Source organism: Neopelma chrysocephalum, unplaced genomic scaffold (assembly GCF_003984885.1).
Source record: "Neopelma chrysocephalum unplaced genomic scaffold, ASM398488v2 Primary Assembly neopelma1_42, whole genome shotgun sequence".
Classification (NCBI taxonomy): Eukaryota; Metazoa; Chordata; class Aves; order Passeriformes; family Pipridae; genus Neopelma; species Neopelma chrysocephalum.
In genome coordinates, this window is record NW_020897700.1 from 1,209,708 (window position 1) to 1,224,837 (window position 15,130).

A 15,130-nucleotide genomic window follows, 5' to 3' on the forward strand; every position below is an offset into this window, starting at 1 on the left:
CTTCCATATACTCCACTGCGATTCCCCACTCTACTGGGAGACAACTTCCACATTTGTAAGCATGCTCAAGAAATTTAACTTCTCCTCCATAACTATCATGGAGAATTTTGATCCAGTTTTTGGAAATCTCCAAAATCAAACATATTCTACTTCGCTCTGCATGCAAACAATCTTAATGCATTGTTATTTGTGATAACTCTGGAATACACTAGCAAAATTCAGAATATGGCTACATCCTCAAGTCTGATTTTAAAGATAATTTGCACCAAAATTAGAAATATTTTCATTAATTTGAAGTTTAAAATCAGCATCAGTCAAACCTCTGTGACGCCTTTTGTTCTTAAAATAAAACCTCCGTTTCATTTCAGGCCATGTGAAAACTAGATGGTAAATCAGTTTCAAGAAGAAAACAAAAATAAGTATTCTGCTGTTCATCAAAAAGTGATGTAGCTTTAACATTACCAAAACACACTATACTTTCCATCTCTAAATATTCCCATCCCCTATGACATTTTGTTTGCTACCTATGCTATAAACTAGCAAGTGACCCACTTTTAAGAAACAAATCCCATTTGTCATAAAGATTTATCAGCATAAAAACCCCAAAATACAGGGAAAAGTTGATTTTGATATTCTATATTTCAATAACTAATCCATAGTTATTACTCTGAGTAATGTCGAAAAGTAGAATCTGATTAATTGCAGAAATTTCTTTCTTTGCTTGGTTTTGTTGGGGTTTTTTTCCAAAGTTGTTCCTCAAATCAGGTGAAGATAATTTTCACTGTAAGGAGCTAGGGAGGCAAGCATCATTTTCAAAACCAAAGTATTTTTCACCCATGTTTCACTTAAAAGTTCAAAACTCAAAGATGAGTTGCTTAAACCATACAAATAGTTATAAAGAAGGAAGAAGAAAGAAGCAGTACAATATCCATTTTCTGAAATATTCACCCAGAAGTGTTTTTCCCAGGCTGAAATCTGAGAGTTTTTTTCCTCCCTCTCTCATTTGCTTTAATACTGCCAATATGAAAGTTCAAGAAGATACAATGAACTTTTTCTCCTTGATTGCGTTTTGCTGAAAGTCTCCAATGCTTACAGGGGAAGAAGTTCTACTCTTGCAAAATATTCTGCAAAGGACAACTGTATTAAAATGAAAATCAACATATACTACATATTTAGTAGTTGTTTAATTTTGGAAATCTGATAATGCTCATAAAGCATCTTTGCTAGATGACTAATTAGTTGGCATTCAACCTAAAATGATGCCAAACATAGCACATCTCTTATACACGTGCAGAAGTGTCTGTAACCTCTCCGCAAAGACTAAATTGCAAAAGGCTATCAGTTCCCAATGATTCCTCTGGGTGTTAACAAATTTAGCTTCCTTCTCACTTAATGTGTAAGCTAACTTCAGAAGGCCTCGCTTATTCAATACACTCAAAATAATAAAAGAGTTCCAGGTGATGTCCTTTAACAATCACGATTGTGCATGTGAGCACTGTATATGGCATCTGGGGAATCTGTCGGTATACATGTCAGTGTAGATGGATCACGTGTATGAAGAAGGTACTTTCAGAGGAGGAAGAAAGTATTTTGCAATATAAACCTACAAAGGATCTCATTCAGTTTTGTATAGGAAGCAGCCTATAATACCCTTGTTACAGGTTGGTGCATCATAAGAAGGGCTGTAGCATTTCTTTATAGATTTTTTTTCCTACTTTTAAATTTGCATTTTTAATATCTTCATTCCAGATTACAAAATATTTTTTTTATTTTGTCTGGATTTTAATGATTTTTTGTTCCAAGTCCCTTCACAAAAACACTAAAATCAATAAAGAACAGCAAGTCTGGCTGCCTCTTCAGCCTCACAAAACTGCATCTTAACAGCCTGGGGTATCAGAGGCCCCAAACCCCCACATGCAGAGCACAGGTGAAGGCAAATTTGAAAATCCTCCACATCTAATTCCTATACAGCAATTAAGTCTACTACTTCTAAACCAAAGCTGGAATTTCAGCAACTGTGGTAAAAAACTGGTGTGCTCAGGCACCTGAGCTCTGCTTTTCCCTAACTACTGGAACAGAATCCATCAAAGACCTAACCTCTTAGGCTGGTTAAAAGTACACTTGTTTCTATTAGAATCCGACCGCGGCATTTACGGGTCAAAAACTGTCAAGAACAAGAAGAATCTGGATGTTAGACAGGACCCTCCATCCTCATGAAGCCAACGCACACTGCCTTCAGGATTTATTTTTCCTCCAGCGCAGCAGCCCGAACCCGGGATGTGGGCAGAGCAGCGAAGCGGGGGATGAGCCCGGGACCGCCCCAGCGGGGCCCCCACAGCCGGGACTGCGCAGCACCCCCGGCGCTTTCGGGGCCGGGAGCTTCCTCACTGCCTGCCCTTCCCGGAGAGCTCAAACCCCGGGGCGGGGAGTGGGGACACACCCCCACGTTTTCGGTCAGTAACGGGTCGGACGAGCGGTGACCGCCGCGTCCCCCGCCCCTGCCCAGTGACCCCCTGCCCGCCGCCGTCACCGCGCCGCCACCGTACCCCCGAATCCCGGTCGCAGCCGATTGTCATAGCCATCCAGGAGGCTGTTCAGGATACTGGTGAAATTCTCCGGCCACAATTTCTCCTCTATTTTCCTCTGCCCGGGCGGCCCGGTGAGACTGCGAGGCAAAGAGGGAGTGGGTGAGCGGAGCCGCCGGGAGCCCGCGGGGGGGCAGCGGCACCGGGACCGGCCGCCCGGGGCCCCCCGGCGCCGCCGCCGGGGTACTCACCACGTCGCCAGGCACAGGCAGTGCAGGAGGGCGATGGAGAGACCTGAGGACATGGCGATGGCTGGCTCCTTGGCAGAAACCATCTTTGCATGCCATACTTCACGCCTGGGCACGTTAAGCGCCTCGTCCGGGGCGGGGAGGGGGGCGCGGGGCCCGGCGGGGGGGGCGGCGGCCCCCAGAGGTCCCACATGCGCGGTGCCCCGGTTGCCAGGCGCCCGGCACGGGCGGAGGAGAGGCGAGCGACTTTCCCCGCACCGTTAACTCTCTCGGGGCAACAGGCGCCGCTCCCGCCGCGCCCACTCCCGCCCCGCCCGCGGCCCCGCGCTCCGCCCCGCGCTCCCCTCCCGGCCGGGGCCCGCAGCCCGCCCGCTGCCGTGCGGAGCGGAGGTGGGGGACGGGGGCGTCGCGGGGGTGATCGCGGTGGTGAAGTCTTCGTTCGTCCCGATCACCTCTGCTCCCGGAGGGAGGAACAAAATCGAGAGCGGGGGCGGGAGGGGGTGATCAATTCCCTGGCGAGGAGGATGTAGGAGCAGGAGGGTCCCTCGGCTGCGGTGGGAGAGGAGCCGGGGAAGGAGAACAGGAGGCGAAAAGGAGCTCTGACTTCAAGGTTAAAACAGAGCGCACCTTTGCAAACCAAATGGGAGCGAGTGGGTTATCCCAGGTTTCTAAAGGCAAAAAATGCCAGAATAAGTGAATGTTTTTATGTTATATCTGGGAGGGTTTTTTTCTTATCATTCCTATAATTAGGAAACAAGATTTGGTGACCCAAAAAATTTCCATTATGCAAGGTCTAAGGGATTCTGCAAGAATTACGGTAAAATCCACTCAGAAGTGTTGGTAGTCTGTCACAGGCTATTGAGATGGTTGGGTGGAGTGGGGAAGAAAGGGGGAAAGGAAGGGGGAAAGGGGGAAATGGGGGGTGTTCTCCACACAATAGGTATTGGCAATAAAAAACTTGTTTTTCTGATCAAGTGTGCTGCAGAGACAATTGTTTAGGTTTGGAAATCAGTGTGCATGTCAATTTTAATGAGGATGGTGAAGTTCATCGTGCAGGGGCATGTTAGGGCAGGTATTGTAATTGACTCAAAGACTACAGTACTGACATAAAAAGGTTTTATTCATTACTTACTACAGTATCTTTCAGCACTGAAATGCCTGACTATCTTCAAAACTACTGTACACTTGAAATCATCCTGATTGTACTTCAGAGCTTGTTCCAGCTAGGGTGCCCGTTGCTGATTAGTTTGAAAAAAACAATTAAAGCTGTGCTTGAAATCCATTTAGCTTGCTGACGCTGTTTATCTTTCAAAAAACTCTGTCTAGGCAGTCAGTTCTGCTTCCAATTTTAAAAGCCCTATTTAGGCCTCTGCAGATTACTAGTCTGCTTCCTGAGATTCTGACAGTATCCTCATCTCCTCACTGCCTTACAGGATCCTGTTCTGACTGCCTTACTGGCATGACAAATGCTCTGCTAAAACCTCACAGAGTGGGGCAGCCTGGCTATGGACAACAAGCACATTCTGTGCAGTATTTACAAGCCTGGACAATGCAGACGGTAGGATGTCACACCAAGGTCGCTTCAGCTCCTGTAATGAGGCTCTGGGAGCAACCCATTTAACTCCACATACAGGTGAAAACCAGCATGACAGCCAGAGTCCACTGCCCTGGCTTCATTAGCAAACTGGTCAGGAACAACAGAAGGATGGATGCACAGCTCTTCAGGAGTCTGATTTCACTGGAGTCAGATAAATTTGTCTGGGTTAATCAGCCACTTTTGATTTTCTATGAAGTGTTGTGACTTGTTTTCCTGGACCAATCTTCTGCTCTAGCATGGCCTATGCCAAGAGGATACTTAGAACTGGCCTCCTGGAAAAAGAGTCTCTAGTTTTCTCCCTCGCAACAAAAAGTAATCCCTTGTTCCAGAATACTGGAAGTATTTCTAAGTGATGTTATCTCATCTAGAGGTATCTCAGTAAAATTTTGCTGGCAGAAGCCAAACTCAAAAATTAAAGCGAGGGTAATAGATGGTAATGGAGAACTGGGCAGAATCCTGCTGGCTAGTCACAAACAGGGAGCAAAACATGGCTCGAAAACACTGTCACTTCTAGCAGCTGCTGAGGAAGAAAGCAAATAAGACCCTGGCAGAGCCGCAGGCCCCCTTGTGTTTAGACTTATTACCTTCCGCATATGTGTAGACACCTGTGCAAACTGAAATGGAAAAGTCAAGTGGTATTCACTAGTAATGATCTCACCACATGAATGTCACAAGAAATGCTATCACACAACCCCCTCTCAAATCCATACCTGGAGTCAGTAGCTCTGCTACAGGCAGAAATCAAAGAAACTCACTCCGTTATCCCCCTTTCATCAAATCTAGGAACTGAGCTGGTCTTTGACTGATTTCTAAATTCTTTAGAACAAAGAATGATATTATTAATACCTTTTGCCTCTTCAGTACAGATACTTCAGTAAAGTAACCGAAGTAACGTACAGTAAAGGTAACATCAGGTTACAAGATTCGTGGACATGCCATGCCAAGGTAAGAAGTACTCAAGGTTTTTAAGAAGATGTTCATGTTGCTTTTTCAAAGCAAATGTAAACATAGCGCCCTTTTGTCACACCCAGCCTGCCTCAGGTTGTATTGATGTAGGATCCAAGTGTCATATTAGTCCCTACAAGTGCTAAAACTAAATAAAAAATCAATTTCTCTAAATCTAGAAAACTAATTCTAACACTTCTCAAATTTATCAGTGGTTAACATCTCCCTTAAATCCAGCAATAACTATCAAGAACTCCATAAGACTAACACTGAAACCAGAGATCGTTGTCCTTGATATCTGAAAAACTGTGTCATTTGTAGATTGCTGAAGCTTTTACAAAACTAGACTTGAAGGAAAAATAAACAAGTTAAAAAGAACAGTAAACAGTCTTGTAAGCCAGATATATCACCTCTGAGTATTTGTTTATTACTTCTGATATATGCATTGCCTTGGTTAATTTCAATATTTTTTGAATTACAACTTAAGAGCTATTCTAGATTTTTTTTTGCAATGTATTTGTAGCATAGACGCACAAACTCCCAAGGTGCTTGTCTCCAGCAGATGTGTGCTGATTTGAAAAATACTGTTTCAAATGGTCTTTGATCTCTTCACAGAATAGCTGGGTTATACCATCTCTCTAAAAGAACTTGGTGACTCCCAGAAGGATATAGTGGTCACAGGCTGGATTGATGGTCCCTGAAAGCGTTCGCTGAATTCAGCATTTTCCCAGCTTCTCCAGCTTTTACCACGATTATTCCAAGATTTCTCTGAAGAAATCTCACCCATCGAGGACTATTGTAAGAAGAGGACTATTTTTGCCAGGCTCCATATGCTCAGAAAGCACTTGAATTTCTTAAATAGATTTTTATTTTTTTTTGTTACTGTCCCTATGCTGATGTATCCTACTAATGATTTTTGATGAAAGAGACAATCTGGCCAAGCCTCAAAAGCAGTTTTATCCAAAGTTATGGATCTTCAAGTATAGCTTAATCATTTTTTATTTGTCACAATGCACAGAGAAGCAGAAATTTTTTTATCACTATTCCCATTTCTACTTTACCATCAGATTAAGTGGAAATAGAAAGGAAGTTTGTTCTTTTCTTGTGGAAGACATTATCTAACCTTTCCAGGTTTGGATTTTTTTTGTTTGGATTTTTTTTTCCCTTTTGTAAACTATAGGCTCTATCAACACTACAGGTTATATAGGTTACATTCCTTTCCCCAGCAGATTTCATTATTCAGCTGATTTTGATATGATTTAGTTCTGGCATCAAATCCATAAAGATGGCCAAGCCTATATGAAAAAGACTGTGAAAATCTTTAATGCCCAGCTATATGTTGCATATTTAAAAGCCTCTAACTTTTAGAAAAGAGAAGATAAAACTGGGACCACTGCCAAGCATCTCAATGTTTCTTTACCTAAATAGCTAAGTTATTGATTTCTTGGATTTTTTACAGTTTCTACTCATGTCAATAGAGTTTCTTACAGTCTTGATCAAACAACTTGTCTTCCCATACATCCTTTTTTAAAATCAGGGGTTAAATATCCATTCTTTGGAAAATGCACACCCCCATCCCATTTTTGGTAGATGACCAAGAAAAGGTATGGATACCTTTTCTGTACAGCTAACTAAAGGGTCTTTCACTCCCCTCCACTCCTGCATCCCCACTGATTAAAGAGATCATGGAAATCTACAAAAAAACCACCTGTCCTTGGCTTTATCAAGACTTTGATCTGGAGTTCAGGGTAGCCTGTACTACCTGTTCAGGGAAGAGTTTTCCATCAGTGGGGATACCAGGACACTGCAGACCTTGATTGCACCTCTAATAATGTGCTTATGTTTAAGGAGTGTGGATTTTGGGCATATCAATTGCAACTTAAGTTCTGCTCTGGGAACAGTAAGACAGATGCTTAAGCTCTTTCTGGCTCTTCTTCCAGGCCAGGTTTCCCTTTCTGCTGGAGTTATAATAGTTTTGTTTCCAGGTTCTTACTTCAGTATCTGATTGTAAAGTTTTCACCTATGTACTTCCTTCTCTCAAGAACTTACAGTCTTATTAGATAAGACCAAGTAGGAACTGGACACAATAAAGTACTATTATTTCTGGTTTGCTAGGAACAGCAATGTAAAAAACTTAAGTAGCAATGCAACACCATGTATGAAATGGAACTGCTTCCCATATAAAAAATTTGCAGCAGAACAGGAGCTTAATTCCAGTCTGCTGTGACCCAGGTCAGTTCTCCAATCACCACCTGATCTGTCTTTTCAAAGCTCTGTGTAAAACTGAATCTTCAGCTGGCCCAGCTTTGCTTCACTTCCATGGCCAGAACTCCTACGAAACTGCAGAAACTGATGCTGACATGCATTTAGCCGTGTATTTTTACCTCTGACATATGGTATTTACAAGACTGTTCTACAGAACCATGGTTATTTTAACACACATGTTCTTGATTGCTTGGAATAAGACTAGAAAATCCTTTGAATACCAAATATATATATATATATATATATATATACACACACAGACACATGTATATATTGCTATTACTGATTGCAAGAGGATTTATGTGGATTCTAGTGATTGACACATGGATCTTTAAGGAGGTAAACTGTGAGCTTCACATTTAAGACCTTTACACTGCAATGGAAATGTGTTTGTGGAAGCACTCACTGCAGGAACTGCAATGTGGGGCAAAAAAGTGTTGTCAACAAGAAAGCACTGGAGAATTCATATGCCTCCATCTCTTGTTTCTCACCTGACCCTAACACTTCCCCAGCACACACACTCATATCACTGACCCATGCCCATCTGCAGCAGGAGCCTAGAGATGCAGGGGCCATCAGGTCAAGTCACAGTCACGTCCGCAGTGACAAAGTGGGGAATCAAGCAGGTCTCCTGACTTCTGTCTTCAAAATGGCCACCCCCAGAAAAATAAGATAAGAAGACCTCTTCATGCAGGGAGGAAATACAGATTTTTCTAAAAGCAGTACAAGGCTGTCTTTGTTTCATTGAGATGAAGGCAGCCAGGGTTATGGGGAGGAATCTGGGAAGCCACTGTCCTGTACACTGCCTTGCCCTGTCAGGGCTGCCACGTGTATTGCAAAATGTGTCAAAAATTTTGGTTGCCCCAAGCAACAGTTGCAAACCTTCTGCAGCATTCAGAAGTGATAGGCAGGGCAGAGAGGGGCAGGGGGCTGAGGCAGGGCGAGCTTGTGGGGGCTGCTATGACTCAGAAGGAGAGGGGAGGAAGGCTGGCCGCTCCCATTTGCAGTCTCCTTCGGTTTTCTGCTTTCAGGCAGAGCCTCCTGCTCTGCCGCATGCTTTTAAGACCGCTGCATCCTGCTGCTAACAGCTGCTCCCAGAGGGAACAATAGAGCAGAAGCACCAACAAACTGCCTCCCTGGAAAGCTTCATGTTCCCAGTCATTACATGTCTATTAATCCCAGAAGTATATGAGGCAGATGCCTGAGGAATAAGTTAAATATGCCATGGAAGCCATAGGTCTGGCCCCTGACTCATACTGAAGCGTTGGCAACAGCTCTAGTGATTTTCTCTCAGCCTTCCTGGTGCTTGGCTTGCCCACATCTCTCAAAGGCAGGAGGAACCTTAGTTTTCTTTAAAAGAGGGAGAGGAAAGAGTTGCAAAGTCTTTGGATTGTACAATGGGAGAAAAAAACCTAAAAATTTGACCTAGATGTTTTACAAGGTACTGCATAAAGAACCCAAAATCCTGCAGGCAGGTAAGTAAAACTGAGACTTCTGAATCTCATGAGCCCTGTGGGACTTACTTCTGATTCTCAAAAGTCTGGGGCTAGCAGTACTTAATAAGCTCTGTTTATGCTGCTCTTCCCTCATGTTGTTATGCTGGGGGGTTGGTGAGCCCTGTTCAACACCACCTCTTCATTGACAATGATGTTCAAGAAGAGACAGTTGGCTTTGGTTTGGTTCACTTCTCAACGCTGCTCTCTTTGCTGTTGTCAAGCATACACAGTAACAGAGACCTTCCTTTCTACGTTGGAAGAGGTACATATTTTATGATATTTGGAGAAATATTATGGCTGCAGAAGGAGCAAGGCACAGTCACTTAAAGGTGTTCTGCATCTACCTTTCTACAAGAGATAGCTTGTTTAGTGGTACACCAAATGTAGTCAAAACCTTCCTTATAATGAGAATATTTTTATTCTAAATAAGAATTTCAGCATATGTCCATGAGATAGAGAATATTCCCTTTAACGTATTTTAGTATAAAAGCAAACAGAATGATTGGGGGGTTTATGCAAATAAAGCTTCCAAGCAGACTGGCCCAGAGGTCTGTAAACAGCCAAAAAAAATGGTGTTTAGAACTGTAAGCTCTGATTGCAAAAGAAAAATTTGCTATTATTACAATACACTTAGTCTACAGAAGACACACAATCAGTCTGCTCTTCATTACCATCTGGTGGTTGTTGCATGGAGTGGCATTACTCACATCTCAAAAAGTTACTGAGGGAAATTTTCATATCATCACCAGAAAGGAAAGGGCACTGTGGCAGCAGTGGGCAGCACAAGGGGGCTGGTTTTGTCTTATAGGCATTCATACAAAGGCATCAAGCCCAGAAGACACTGACTAGATGAGTGGGTGGAAAACGGAAAATTAAGAAGCATCTGGTGGTACTTCAGCATTTCATCAAGTAATTTAAGGCATACCTGAATATCATTTTCAGGGATCTGAGAACTGCTTGGGAAACAGTGTGCTGTTCCCTCCCACTGACAGCAATGGCCGCTGAGATCATTTTGCAGGATAAGGTATTTTTTAGCCATTGTCCAAAACTACTTCCCAGATCTTCACTACTCACCAGAGAGGTATCTTACAGTGGTATCCATTATAAAGTCTCTTCCCCTTCCCACATGATGATTTCATCAAAGGGAAACTTTGCAGTGTGGTTCAGCTTGGAAGTGACATTTAGAAGTCATGGTCCAAACTGCTCAAAGCACAGCGAGCCTCAAAGTTAAATGAGGTAGATCCAGGGCCTCTGAGCTGATTCTCACCCTTTTCAATCTTCCTGGAGTATTTCTTATCCTTTGAGTATTGTAGTTTGCTCTTATACCCAGTGAAAGATGACTGATGAAGTACCAATACCCTTTTGCTTTTACCAAAGTGTATGGATCAACAGATAATTAATGTACAGTGACAAGTCCATTCTAAGTAGTTTGTAACAGTACAAATATAAGCTCTTGGCCACAGTCACAGAGTGCGCTAGTCTGTATACACTATAGGGTTGATCCAGTGCAGCTGCAGCATTTTGTGTCTCTTATGTTCTATATCGAATTTTTCAAGAATAGCGTGAAAAAAAAATCATTATTGTAATTATAAAATTCACAAAGCATAATGCACTTAAAAACATAATTAGTTTTATACCTCAGTTTCTTTTTACTTTTAAAGATGCACTCTTCAGATCCTTTCCCAGTTCTGCCACTGATTTCTGTGACCTTGGATAAGTCATTTAGGACAAATCTTCTCAAGAAGTGTAGTTAATTCTAAGTGCATGAAGTTGTATGTAAGAGTGATACAGATCTTGTGGAGGCCAAATACCCAAATCTGCATTTAAAATTTCAATCCTCAGACCTCTATGTCTGAATTTCCTCTTCTTTAAATTTTAGAAAAGACTTACATATGTTGAAGGGATATTTGAAGGTATTAATTAGTTAAAGGCACACAGTGACTTAAAAATGTAAAGCATATAAATACTAAGTATCAGATAGGTCAGTATTTAACCAATACTCATGTTCTCTGTAGTTTAGACATTTTGTCAACTTTGTGTCTCATTTTAGATGTTTAATACATAATCAGCTTTCCAGATATTTCTCTGCTGGACACAGAAATCAGACTACACGAGATTAACACTATCTGAGAAATACCCTATCTACATGAGAAGGCCTCCACTGTCACCTCCCTGACCTCTTAGCCCACTTAGACATGAGAAATGAAGACTTCCACTGCTGATGGTGAAAACATGTGAGCGGAAAATACAGGGGACAAAAAGGAAGTTGAATATTTTACAGAGACAAATACACAGTTCCAGGACGCAGACTTCACAAGATGAATGATTTTAAGAGGACGGATGACACAAGCACTCTCTCTTATCTCACAGAAAACCATCAGTGCCATTCCTGTCTTATTACTCCAGAGAAAGATGTGATCTTTTGCCTACCCAAAATGAAGTACAAATCTACTCTGACTTATGTATGATTTAGATACTGGGGTCATATAGATCCTGTTCCAAAACTCATTGAAGTAAACAAAAAACCTGCCACCCTGGCAATTCCAGATCAGAACCAGAAAGCATTTTTCACTCTGAGTTCCTAATTTACTACAGTGTTGTGTTTTTCTCTATATTTATAATAATTTTGTTTCTTATAGCCTCGTTATTGTTGTTTTTATCCTGTTATACAAATTTTCTGATTTCTCAGTTCCCTATCTGACTACAGGCGGGCGATATTTTGCCTTTCTCAAACAGAGGTGAAAAGGAATTTGACTTGTCTGCGATTCCCGTGGGCTGGCATCTCAGACTGCTCTAACACAGAGACAACACTGAAACACATTTAGCAGATTTGCTGAAATTAAAACTTTGATAATGCCCAGAAGCTGAAGTAAACATTAGGCCTTAATGTAGTAGTTGAAGGGAGGAGTGAATCAAAGAACAAGTCACTTAAGGAGACACTTAGCAAGATAAAGGAAGACACAACAGAGAGGCTGAGAATATGAGAAGCTAACTCAAATAAAGGATGCCAAAATCATCCCTTACAGTAGGAAAAGATGAGAGAGAAATGTTTCAAAATTATAAAATTATTATATTCTTGATATTTCTTCTTTTGGCCTCTTCTGTCCACAAAACAAAATCTTCTTTCACTCTTTCACTTTTGTCCCAAGATGGTATTAAAAACTGTCTGAAGATAGTATTGTTGACATCACACAAATGCATGATGCTGCTCTAGGGAAACTCAAGGGAACAAGGTGATGCTCCTCTACCCCTTATCTCACCCTTTACTGCTTCCCGAGCTTTAAGATTCTGCTGATTGCCCTAAAAGAGAAGTCAGGATGGTTTTGCTCTCTGAGGTAGGTTGGAAGGTAGCCACAAAGAGCTTATTCTTTTCCAAAATGCATGAACAGTGAATAAACCAATACCCCCTGTTGTTCATCTGTCCTTTTTGAAGACCTCTTCTCAGAACACCATGCAAGCACCTCTGTGCCCACCACTGCTGTGGGAAGAGATACTAACAGGGGCTAAAAAAAACACTAGCATCCCAGTTCTGTGATCTGGCTCAGGAACATCTTTGCCAGTTCTCTTTCTTTGTGTTCAATTTCTTTTTTCATCAAATTTATATCTTTGCACTTATTTTAGCCTTTATTTTAAGTTTCTTTTTCAACTAGCTAAAAACAGCACAAATGACAGGGTGCAATCCATTTCTCAGTTTATGGACCACTTCCAGTGACTGCTTCCAGCCCACACAACATATATAAATCATGGATTTTAGACCCTCACCCCTGCATCGTTTAAAGAGATAAGTAAAATTACTTGTTGTCTTACACCTCCCTGTTGACGAAGTGACTCCCAGCTGAAGAAATTCACATGTGCTCTTTATTTCAGCATGCAAGAAGCATCTATCTCACTCTTCAAATATGCTCCTGAGACAAGAAATGAGTGTGCAAGCAGCTGTTGTGTAGGACTATTGCATTTGTTAAAATCATGCCCACTTTGTTTTCTCCTAGCGTAGTAGGTATGACTATGCATGGTGATATATATCTAATGCTGTCATTTTCATGGCTGTAAATCTACTGAAAAGAATTCCAGGGGAGTTTGCCATCATCAAAGAAAACAGCCTGTAAGTTTGCAGTCTGGCAGGTTTTATTGTTATATTTTGCTGTTTTCATAATAATCACTTTTAAATGTGAGAGGTGAACTATTTTGTAGACATATTCTTGAAACACAATGCAAATTTTCCTTATTGTCACCTTCATCCTTGGAGGCAGCAGACAACCTTGATAATCAGTGGAAATACAAAATGCCTACTTTTCATGAGGCAGGTGCAACAGCAAGAGGATAAAGAACTGTTTCTATTTGTGATGACCGTTCTTGGCTCTGTTCTAGTTTTTACTTTTTAGGGGTTTACCATATATAGGCACAACTTCTTAGAAAACAAGTACTATAATATCTCAACCAAAATATCTGTTTCCTTTCTTACTGAACTTGGCTGTTTGAGGAGTATGTGATTTGGAGGCTGGGTCTTCAGTGCACTGAGCATAGTTTTGAGCAGATTTAATTTTAAAACTGGAAGTGATAGCCAATGGAAAAGGCCCATGTTCAGCAGCAGTTTTCATCACAAAGCAGGCTTAAGTTAAAACCCCCAAACTTCTACTGTAAAACTAGTTTGAGGAAAAACTACTTAGGACCTTCGATTTTCTCACCAATGTAACACACCAAATAAGCAGGAGCTATTGGAGATCAACAAAGGAACTGGAACTGCAGTTTCCATGGAAGAATTGTAAACCATAATCAGGGGCAGAAAGTGATGTTCCCAGCCTTTGTAATAACAAGATCATAAAATACTTGAAATTGGAAAGGGAAGTTAGGTAGCCGGCTCAGCTGCAGAGCCAAGTTCCTGCTCTGAGATGCACTGACCTCAAAGACAGACCAGGTTGTTCAGGAGTATCTTTTAATTCTAAATTTTTTGGGAGTAAATAATGCAAAAATGTATCTTTTCTGAAAGAAATTTTCATTTTGATTAAGTATTTTCTTTGTTCTTCCTGACGAAGGAATGCTTTGATCTATATTCACATTTATGTGAAGATATCCCCAGAAAAGTTGCATGTGTGACTGAATTCAGCCATTCCGTCTGTTTATTGCTAGAAGCAAATAAGCTAGGCTCTTATTTACATGCCTCAGATTTACAAGTGTATGCAGTGAGTGCATCACATCACTGAAGTGGGACAAAGAGACACATTGCATTCTAGTGGCTCAGTGTGGTAAAATACTTCCAAGTATGAGAATACTACTCATAAAACTTGACAATTTAAATAGGGATTTGCAGTGAGCTGCTTCAGAAAACAATGAAAAGGCAAAGCTGGAGAAAATTAACTCTATTTATCAGAAAAATAAATTCTGAGCCATTCCACTTAACAGTGTTTAATTTCTTATGCAAAAAACCCAACCCCACCCTGTACAAATGAAGACATTAACAGGCCTGAAAAGCATAGAAGCAAAGTTCTCAATCATACAGATGTATAAGCACCTTGCCACAGCATGCATCAACCTGTTAAAATCAAGGGAGCTAATTGCAATGGAAAGGTATGTGTGCTCAGTTTCTACAGGATAATACATCAGGTGTTAACTCTTTATATCCTGCTTCTGACGTGTTGCCACCACTGACAAACCTCACTTTTTAGGAACTGTATGTAAGGAAGTACCTGAAATACCTTTAAGAGAAATCATAACAATATCACACTTCTTATGTCTCTGTTCTCTAAATACCTCCTTAAAACCAGCCTCTACAGTGCTGCCTACAACTGCTTTCTGTTTTCCAGCAATACTTAAGGTGACTGGCTCCTTGTAGTTAATATGTCCACTGAGGCAACTAAACTATACAAATGCATATAGACTAACTGCTGCCTTCACCTTGTTCATGTCCGTCTGAACACTTGTGGCATGTCTTCCTAACTTATCCTGGATGGTTTGTTCTCTGAAGCTAGGATTGTGTCACAAAGACCTCAATCTTTAGCCTCTACTCCTTTTCTTGAGCCAGAATCAGAGGGAGAAGGAGTTTCTGAGTCTCTTGCA

General features: G+C 41.5%; 1 protein-coding gene across 6 annotated transcripts in view; it reads right to left on the reverse strand.

Moving 5' to 3' along the window:
• GABRA4 (gamma-aminobutyric acid type A receptor alpha4 subunit) overlaps positions 1 to 3,101 on the reverse strand; it is a 48,279-nt gene extending 45,178 nt beyond the window's left edge. For 2 of the 6 annotated variants that reach the window (XM_027676309.1, XM_027676314.1), the window contains exons 1-2: positions 2,777 to 3,101; positions 2,547 to 2,665 (exon numbers count right to left, since the gene is read on the reverse strand). In XM_027676309.1, coding sequence (XP_027532110.1) covers positions 2,547 to 2,665; positions 2,777 to 2,859 — 202 coding nt within the window. In that variant the 5' untranslated portion in view covers positions 2,860 to 3,101. Of the gene's footprint in view, positions 1 to 2,546; positions 2,666 to 2,776 lie in introns of those variants that run through there. The other 4 variants (XM_027676311.1, XM_027676315.1, XM_027676310.1 and 1 more) reach the window with 3 other exon arrangements.
• Positions 3,102 to 15,130: the final 12,029 nt, after the last annotated feature.